The sequence below is a fragment of the Zea mays genome, chromosome 7 (assembly GCF_902167145.1).
Source record: "Zea mays cultivar B73 chromosome 7, Zm-B73-REFERENCE-NAM-5.0, whole genome shotgun sequence".
Taxonomy (NCBI): domain Eukaryota; kingdom Viridiplantae; phylum Streptophyta; class Magnoliopsida; order Poales; family Poaceae; genus Zea; species Zea mays.
The window spans coordinates 76,967,152-76,976,066 of NC_050102.1; the positions used below are offsets into that span (position 1 = coordinate 76,967,152).

General features: G+C 38.8%; 1 protein-coding gene and 3 long non-coding RNA genes across 5 annotated transcripts; all 4 read left to right on the top strand.

The window, feature by feature from the left end:
- Nucleotides 1-2,451: 2,451 nt before the first annotated feature.
- Nucleotides 2,452-3,533, top strand: LOC103632475 (uncharacterized). The gene is made up of 4 exons (XM_035961229.1): nucleotides 2,452-3,038; nucleotides 3,129-3,221; nucleotides 3,324-3,419; nucleotides 3,513-3,533. The coding sequence occupies exons 1-4, from the start codon at nucleotides 2,829-2,831 to the stop codon at nucleotides 3,531-3,533; spliced, it is 420 nt and encodes a 139-aa protein (XP_035817122.1). The 5' UTR covers nucleotides 2,452-2,828.
- A 1,733-nt stretch (nucleotides 3,534-5,266) lies between these two features.
- Nucleotides 5,267-5,576, top strand: LOC109940980 (uncharacterized). Its single transcript, XR_002263810.1, has 3 exons — nucleotides 5,267-5,331; nucleotides 5,422-5,484; nucleotides 5,559-5,576. It is a non-coding gene; the product is annotated as an uncharacterized lncRNA (long non-coding RNA).
- LOC103632476 (uncharacterized) lies at nucleotides 5,569-6,180 on the top strand. Its single transcript, XR_004851445.1, has 3 exons — nucleotides 5,569-5,630; nucleotides 5,828-5,890; nucleotides 6,089-6,180. It is a non-coding gene; the product is annotated as an uncharacterized lncRNA (long non-coding RNA).
- Nucleotides 6,181-6,443: 263 nt separating this feature from the next.
- On the top strand, nucleotides 6,444-7,955 carry LOC103632477 (uncharacterized). 2 transcript variants are annotated; one of them, XR_002263811.1, is made up of 3 exons: nucleotides 6,444-6,459; nucleotides 7,290-7,348; nucleotides 7,827-7,955. It is a non-coding gene; the product is annotated as an uncharacterized lncRNA (long non-coding RNA). The 2 variants fall into 2 exon arrangements; XR_555945.2 differs by lacking the exon at nucleotides 6,444-6,459 and adding an exon at nucleotides 6,906-7,131.
- The last annotated feature ends 960 nt before the right edge of the window (nucleotides 7,956-8,915 follow it).

Consider the following 8,915-nt stretch of genomic DNA (forward strand, 5'->3'; position numbering starts at 1 on the left):
CCGAGAATCAAAAGCAACCATCGAAGGCGAAGCTGAGGCCGAGACAAACTTCAATGCGACGCCTTCAGGAAGGTTGTGACATCGGGGACGACACCGTCGCGAGTCTGAGATGGACCAGGCTTTCGCCCAAGGAAGAACATGTTGGGGAATACGACGCCCCCAACAGGGGAAGTGGCGCCCAAGGGCGTCGCCGTCGCCGAGGCTCTCGCCCAAGAAGCCCCCAGCACCAACGTCAGGCCAAGAGCTACTGTCGTCGCCGTCCTCCATACCATATGCGTCACACAGGCACGTGCCAGAGCCACACCCAGCAGCCGATGGCACTAGCACACACGGCCACCGAATCTAGATGTCGCCGAGCACCCTGCCACCTTACGTTGTCCTGGTTGTTTGGTCCTTACCGGTTGTTTAGTCCTTACCAGTAAGGTTTGTTCTAGTATCTATACTTACATGTGAAGCTCACTGAACCGGTTGTTTGGTCCTTACCAGTAAGGTTTGTTCAGAACACTTGTCCGTCGTCACAAAACACCATTGTGGACCACCCCGTCGTCGACCGAGCTGCTCATGGTTTCTCTAGACAAGTTTAGGTGAGCACCGTGACTTATGTACGCCGGTGAGGCTTTCTGTATTTCTGAATTGCACGCTGTCGTATTCAAACTCTTCCAGTTACCCTACCAGGATCCCAATGTCCGTCGTCGCCGTGATCTGGGCAGTCTAGACTATTTGAATCCGATTCGCTTATGGGTTAGGTCGGGCCGGGCTCGGGTGACGTTTAAGAATGCAAATCCTTGCCGGAGATAACCTGCGTCGGTTTCGGCCCAGTCACTTCAGCTCAACAACTCCTGTTTTTTAAAGTTTATGTTCTAGATTGGTTATTGTAATATTTGCAACTTTGCGTGAATGGTCCTTGGAAATGAACGAGTTCATCGAAACTCGGCACCTTGAGTAAGTTATCCGATCCACTTACATATCTATCCGAGGCCTTGAGGGCAAGGATTGGTGTACGTGGGCCCAATAACTTGGTTGGGTTGTGACAGCAATGATAAATCCACTAAGAAGCAAAACAAATTTTATTTTGATATAGAGAGAGTATTATAAACTATACATGTGATGGTTGCTTCGGTAGAGAGAAGCTTTTTAAAATTAAATTTTTTATGAACTATTTATGGTCAACAATAACTCAAGAGAGGTTAAATGGCTTGGTGATTCTATATATCGAAAAAAGTTGTTGGATGAGGCTTCTATATCGAATTTCGCACTGGGCCCCTGAAAAGCCAGGAAAGGCCCTGCTTGATCTGCTTCAAGTGTTTCATCAATTTATTGCGCGACTGTATCAATTGAAATGTACATTAATATTATAATTGTGTAACAAATCTTCCCTGTATTATGGTTAAAATTTAACAATACAAGTATTTTGAATTACACAATCAGCTTTTAGCAAAATATTTGAAAACCATATTGAATTAATTAAATAATTAAGGTATTATTTTCTGTTTCCCTCCCATTATTTTATTTCCCTCCAATTTAGTATACTGACATACTATATTTCCCTCCATTGTTTTGGATCCCTCCAGTTCTTTTCGTAGTGGGCCCACTCTCCATAGACATAGCAAACTTCTTTCATCTCCTGCAGACCTCCCCACCACTTTTCCTTCATCCGCGAGGGGCACAACGGAGGGCTCTCCATCCATCGTCCAGGGGGGCTCCATCCGGGTCGTAGTCGCTCGTCCAGGTCGCGACCCCTCTCTGGTTCGCCGCCCGACCTTGCCTCCCACCGCGCCCTTGCCTCCCACCGCCATCGCCGCCTCCACGGCCATCACCACTGCCTCGTCCACCGGCGCCACGGCCCCGCCCTTGGCCGCCACCGACACGTATACGGCCTACTTTCATGGTCGCCGTCCTCCGCTGTTGGCGCACGCTGAGCCGGAGGTCGGATATCTGCCAAGTCGAGCTGGAGACGGAGGTCAGCCTCTGCCTACGAATCATCATCATCAGCCAACAGGTGCTAATCTGCCTTTTTTTATTCAGCAAGAGTCGACGTCAGAATCTTACCTCGGTCCATCCAAATTTACTTGCATCATATGATTCTTAGACGACCAAATTATTGTCATTGATTGGTCTGCAAATACATATGGACTGTTAGTATTTTCCTTCCCTACTTGTTTTTAATTTAGGTCATTGTGCAGTGGTAACTGGTAATGGCACGGGGTGGGAAACAACGCATTACTCGTAGCCATGATGAGTACTTGTCTAAGGACCATATTGGAGAGAAAAGTCCCCAAAAAATGTTGCATCATCTGAACAAAACGTAAGTAATAAGAAGACCATTTAGATAGCAGAAGCGATAATGAGTCCCAAGGTATGCACACATTACTTGTAATACCGCACCTTGTCTTTATGGATACTTGCATATGTCATTCTCACTACTGAAAATTGTTTTTTTGGAGACATAACTATGTCAAATAACATAAATGGAGAGGACCAACTTGATGGCACTGATGAGGTTAAAGAGGTTAAAAGGCGTGGGAAGACAAAACTTATTAATGTTTGGAACATTCCAAGAGGCCATAGGGTTGTAGTTAATTGTATTGAGCTGAATCAGCCTATCGGAGAAGAGGCAGGAGTCCTTGCAAAATTCCTTGGCATGGTTGCTAGGAATGGCTCCTTGTGTAGCTTAAGCTTCAAGGATTGGAGACTACTTATAGGAAAGAAAGATAGGAACCATAAACAAATCAATAAGGAGGCCATTTTAATCAAGTAAAGGTAAACTTTCACATTTTTTCAGTTGCCATGTAGTAATAGTACACTTTCACAATTCTTTTCCAATTGTTATGCAGAAGATATTTCTTTACCCTGCCCGCATGGAAACATGGGTGTTGCGAACAATTGGAGAGAGATGGAGGCAACATAAGTCCAATTTGAAATCCATTTATTTTGACCCACATAAGAGTCAGGATGCTAATAATAGTAATGCTCCTGATGGTGTATTAGCTGATCAGTGGGTTGCGCTTGTCAATAATTGGATGACCCCTAAAGCACAGGTACATTACTATAGTCATGATAATCATTTCGTTATTTATCTGATGAACCATCTAATTTACTTTTGTTCCTATATACTCTTTGTTTCGTAGGATTTAAGTGAGGCCAATAGGATAAATTGTACAAGAAGAAAGTCAATGCATACATCTGGAACAAAAAGCTTTGCTCGGAATAGAGAAGAATTGGTATTATTTTTGCAATTATAATTCACAGCATGTTCTTTAAAAATGTCAAAAATCCATGTTAATTACATTACCTTAGTTATATTTTTATTAACATGTTTACAGAGGGAACAAGATCCTGAAAAGAAATACCCTCATAGGGTTGTTTTGTATATCCATACACACAAGTCTAACATCGGCAATAACAGAAATCCACATGTGGTACAGTAATTGCAAAAAAATGTTTCATTTACTTTTTTTCAAATCCAATTGTTCTTCCATGGTGTTTATTGAGTATTGTTATTCTCTTGCAAGGGTGAATTGAAGGAACTTTGAGCACAATAACCTGATTTAGCGGACTCTAGTAATGGAAAGGATGCATGGGAAGGAGATGCACTAAACAGAATATTAGGAAAGGAAAAGCCTGGCCATATCCATGGTCTAGGCCTTGTTCCAAATCCAAAACAAGTTTTTGATGCCTCGACATCAAGCCGTATGAAGCATCTAAATGTAACCACTTTGGATGAAACATCCAGTGAAGATGTAGTATCACTTAGACTTGAATTGGAAAAACTTCAAAAGCATGTCCAGAAGCAAGATGATACTATACTAGATTTGCAACATACCGTGGAGCGATAGAAAAGGCAACATGTAAATCCAAATAACCTTATTTCTAACTCACTAAAGATTGCATGGACTTAGCATTTTTATGTCCTAATATTTTTATGCTATTACAGGGCTATCCAGATGCTCCTTTATCGCCACCAACAGATGTCAGTCCTGCTATGAAACGACAAGTATGTATCTCTATGAAAATATATAAGTTTACTACTGTACTTGCTCGTACAATCCAGCATCGCCATGAGCTTATTTTTAAAAAATGGTGATGCAAATGTCTTTGATTCGGATAAGTTCATACCATAGTAAAATTACTCTTCGTCTGCAAAATAGCAATCCTACTCTACAACTCCTAGTGGATCTGAAACAAAATTCTCAAACCAAAGTTCTACCTTCAACTGATCTGAACCGTCTGGACAGCAGCCTCATAAACTGAATCAGTCTCAGCAAGCTCCTTCTTCAGTTGTGCAATCCTCGCCTGGATCTCATCTTTAATGGTTGCATCTGCTATGAGGGTTGTTGTAGTCTGATATATTGTGACTTTCCTTGCTGTGCCAAGTTGTTCCTCTGTAGCATTTTCAACCAACAAACCCTGAGTTGTTACCAAGCCCAAATTTTTGATGGTAGTCTGCTGACAGAGTATCATTAAGCTTCAGTTTAAACTACCATGCACCCTGAAATAGTGAGAAGTAAACTAATGAGTCCTTGGACTGAGAAGCCAATCAGAAAATTATATGAGGATAGATTATATCCTTAGATTACTGTTATAAGTATTGTTTTTTGGTGATTTGACCAAACACATGACATAATTCCTCTAATAGTTGGCTGTTCTCTAAAAGTAGCACATCTGTAGACATGAACACCTCCTCTAATACTGCATTATAGGATCAGAGTTTGTGTTCCCTAGATAGATAGATAGTGTTCTCTGTTCAGTTTTTTCTCGTCGAGCAGAAGAAGAAAATAATGCAAAAAAATAAAAAAATACATGTCTGATGTGATAACCAACTACACCACCCAGACTTTCTGTTAAAATAGTTTTTTTCAGATTTAACTGAAGTCTGTTGTTTCACAACTATCAATTTATGTATGGTTTATGTCATTTTGTAAAATGATTTAAAAGGAAAACTTCATGCATGCATGTTTGAACCCCTGTAACCCCACGATGCTTTCTTAATAGTAGTAGGGATTTCAAAACAAAGGGCCGCAATAACCAAATTGTTTAGCATAAGAATATAATCTTAACTGTAATCTAAGTTTGAGGAAACCATTTAGGTATTCTAGCATTCACTTGCCAGGAGTTCTATTAATGTTCAATAACCTGAAACATCCTGATTGATGTAAGTGCACACAAGAACCATTGTTTCTCTTGCAGAGTGTCACTTCTATTGAAATCTTCAATATTTAGGGTTTAGGACATAAGATGTTTTTATGTCCTAATGTTTTTATGCTATTACAGGGCTATCTAGATGCTCCTTTATCGCCACCAACAGATGTTCGTCCTGCTATGAAACGACAAGTATGTATCTCTATGAAAATATATAAGTTTACTGATTTTTTTGCACATATATCTGAATCTTATATATATATATATATTTCCCTATAACAGCGAATTTATTGTCAACTTCGTAGTGAAGATTCTAGTATGTTTGGTGAACGGAATAACACAATGGTATGAATGCATTACCATGAATTCCATCCTAGTTTTAAAATTTTCAAGCTGTCATTTATGCAATAACTCTACAGGAGGATGAAAACGAAGATCATGAGTACGAGGAACTGCACTCACACTACAAATGTTCTAAAATTCAGGATAAGGTTAGTACATTATGAGTACGAGGAACTGCAATCATAGATTTACTCCACCCTAAGGCCATACTGAAGCAATCATATTTTTGTCCATGTTAGAAATCTAGTTTATATGATAGTGTATACATGCTGAAAGTAGCAGCAAGCATCAGATTTCCTAAACTACGTTCCATAGTAGTTCACTGATGTGTGTTCTTTAAATGCAGAGCAAGCCACCACAGTCACGACGTGAAGCACTCCATGCTAGTAGAGTTTCTGCATCAATAAAGGTAAAAACAACAGTACTAATACAGCCAAGGTGATCAATATGGTCCTTTTGAAACTCAGTGTAGTCTACACGTCTCAGAAATCCTCTAATTATGCACCAAATAAGAACCATCAAGTAACTATTTATTAGTAAAAATTCTTATGCATCCTGCATATTTATAGCTACTTGCTAACCACTAACATCCAAAATTCACTTGTAGGTTTCCACAGATATTTTCTTAAAGAGCACAAGATATCCAAACAGGAAGGTTGCCTTAGGCAGAGTACTTAGCCAGGAGCCCAAAACCAAAGTTGGAGATGTTGCTTTAGGCAAAGAATTTTGGATGGTGCGTGTTAGTCTGGTATCTGTGCGCGATGAACCACTAATAAGGCCATATAACAACTTCAAGGTTCTTGGACAAGTAGGCAATAATCCAAATGCATGGACTTCAAGTTGTGTAAGTTCATCACTTCACTTAACAAGACATTATTCTCCTCATTATTGCATTTGGTTAAAGTATTCTAATTCCTTTTGTAGATTGAAAAGGTTAACTGATAACATGGGATGAATAATAGCGCTGGGATTGCTAAGGTATTTAATTGGCCCCATAAATACTCTATATCTCCCATGAATACAGACATCAAGTTTGAGCTAACAGGTTAGGAGACATCAGTGTGTTAGATGTACATATATAAATTTGGGCAGGGCCATTCATATGGGAAGCCTTGAAATGAAGTTTTCTGAAGGTTTATCATTCTTTTAGTCCATTTTCCTTCTTGTGTGTTATAATAGAATTTAAAGATACATCAGGGAAGGGACCCAATGTAAAGATGATGGTGATTGCAGGCCCTGCTCTTGTGACTACAAAAGATGTTGGTGATGCAGTTACCCTATTGCAGATTTTATCTGGTTGCACTTTTAATAGCAGCCAGTTTGTCTTGACATCTCGCATGGGATACCAATCCGTAAATTAAACAATATTGTAAGAACTGAGTAATAAACACTACCCACATGTTATATCTGCGATGGAATAAAGAGCAAAATGTCTAGGTGTTTAGACTGGTACCAATGATCTTGCATCAAAACTGTATAACTTTAAACATGACCCTGAACAACTGGTTTCTTTAAGTGATTCAACAGACTAGTTGAGTGATGTGGGGGAGGGTACACCAATAAAAAAGTGACCCTAGAAACATGGATGACGAGTATGGTGGTGTAATAGTGAATTCTAAGATTGATTCTTTGCTTGATCCAAAGGACCAGGTAACCTTGTCAATCATACTCTCTAAATCCTATTATCTACATACTCGAAGGATTGTAACCTTTGTCATTGCCATCTTCATTTCCTTGTGCTTGATCAAGCCAAGAATTTTCTGTAGTTTATCATCCCATGGTAACAATGCTTAGTTTTAACACCACAGGTTGCCTGGCCGAAGTTGGAGCTGTGAGGACTCATAGAGCAGAGAAGAGTTGTTCTCAGGTCTGTTTATTCCTTTCCAAGTTTCCATCACTTATTTTGTCATAAGATGCTGGAACAATTTTATATGTGATTCAGTTTTTGAGTTTATCGCCAGATTTAACCATCAGTTTAAGTTATAATTGATGCATTGGTATGGGTAATTTTCTCCTTTTATTTTCATGTGCTTTCTAGGGATCGGTTTTCTGCAGTAATACAAACTGAGGCTACTATTTTTTCACCTTATAAATCCACCATCGTGGCTGGAAATAAATCCAAAATTCCCGATACCACATACATTGTATGAAATATAAAAAAAATGAAATGAATGATTTAAGAAGCAAGTTCGAGCAAACTATTTGTTGATGTGCTATAATTTTTTCATTTTCCCTTCTTTGAAAGGTGATATTTGCACATCACTTCTCTACTTTGCATTACTTATTTCTTTCATTTGGTATATATATATATTAACCTATTATATTTTTTGGCTTCGTTTTTTCAGTTATGAACTTGGAACACTATGAAGATGCAAGGGCTTACTGCATATGGATATTTGTTTTATTTGGATCTAGATTACCGATGACTATGAGTCATATGTAAATATGTTTTTATCCTACCACTCAAACATATATTATATATGAAACTATGGATCAACTTCTTGTAATGCAATTATTGATTTTTAATATATATTATTTTTTCTTCTTTGCCATGTGTGTGGGGATGATTCTAGAAATATCAAATGTGCATTGTTCAACATGTTATACTCTTAACCTCAAAATAAAATATTCAAATATTTATTTATTGGTTTATTATTTGCAACGCATAAAAATGTTGCCACAACACGAATCTAAACGTTGTAGCATCCTATGATGACGAGATAGTCACGGGCGGCACCAACACATGTAAGCGTTGTTGTATCTTATAAAAATCTGTTGCAGTTTACCAACACTTATTTATATGACTTACCAACGTATGTATAAGTGTTGCAGTAGCCCACAGCAACGGCAGTATAGGCAACACATAATTATGTGTTGGTATAGACCATATCAACGCTTATATAGATTTGTACCAACACATATATGCATTGCTAAAGGGGGGGTCATTTTGTAGTGAAGGTAAAAACTTTTCTTCGACTCTTCATTATTTTTAACAACGAAGGTATCTTCTAACGAAGGTTGCTTCTGTACAGAGTATGTTATTGGGCAAAGTTTGAAGATGCAACAAGACCTTGAAGATAAAAAGCACGAAGTTATAATTGAAGGTTAGAAAGCAAAATAATAGATCAAACAGCTGCTCTTGAAAAGAAAGATGTCGAACTTCAGACAATGGAAGGTTTACTGGCAGAAGCTGAAGCCAAAATTGCAAAGTTGGATAAGGAGCTTCTCTCAAAATCAGAGAGTTTCAAACAAGAAAAATGAAATTTTGATACAAAGTTTGCGGCTGAGCCTGAAAAAAGTTCAGATTTGCAAAAATCATTGAAAGAGCTTCAAGATAAATGTCTAGAGTTCAGCAACCGATGCGTGCAGCGGCTAAGGTAGATCTTCAACTCGGTTGGAGCCAGCTCTGAGAAATTTAGTCCTTCGGTTGAAGA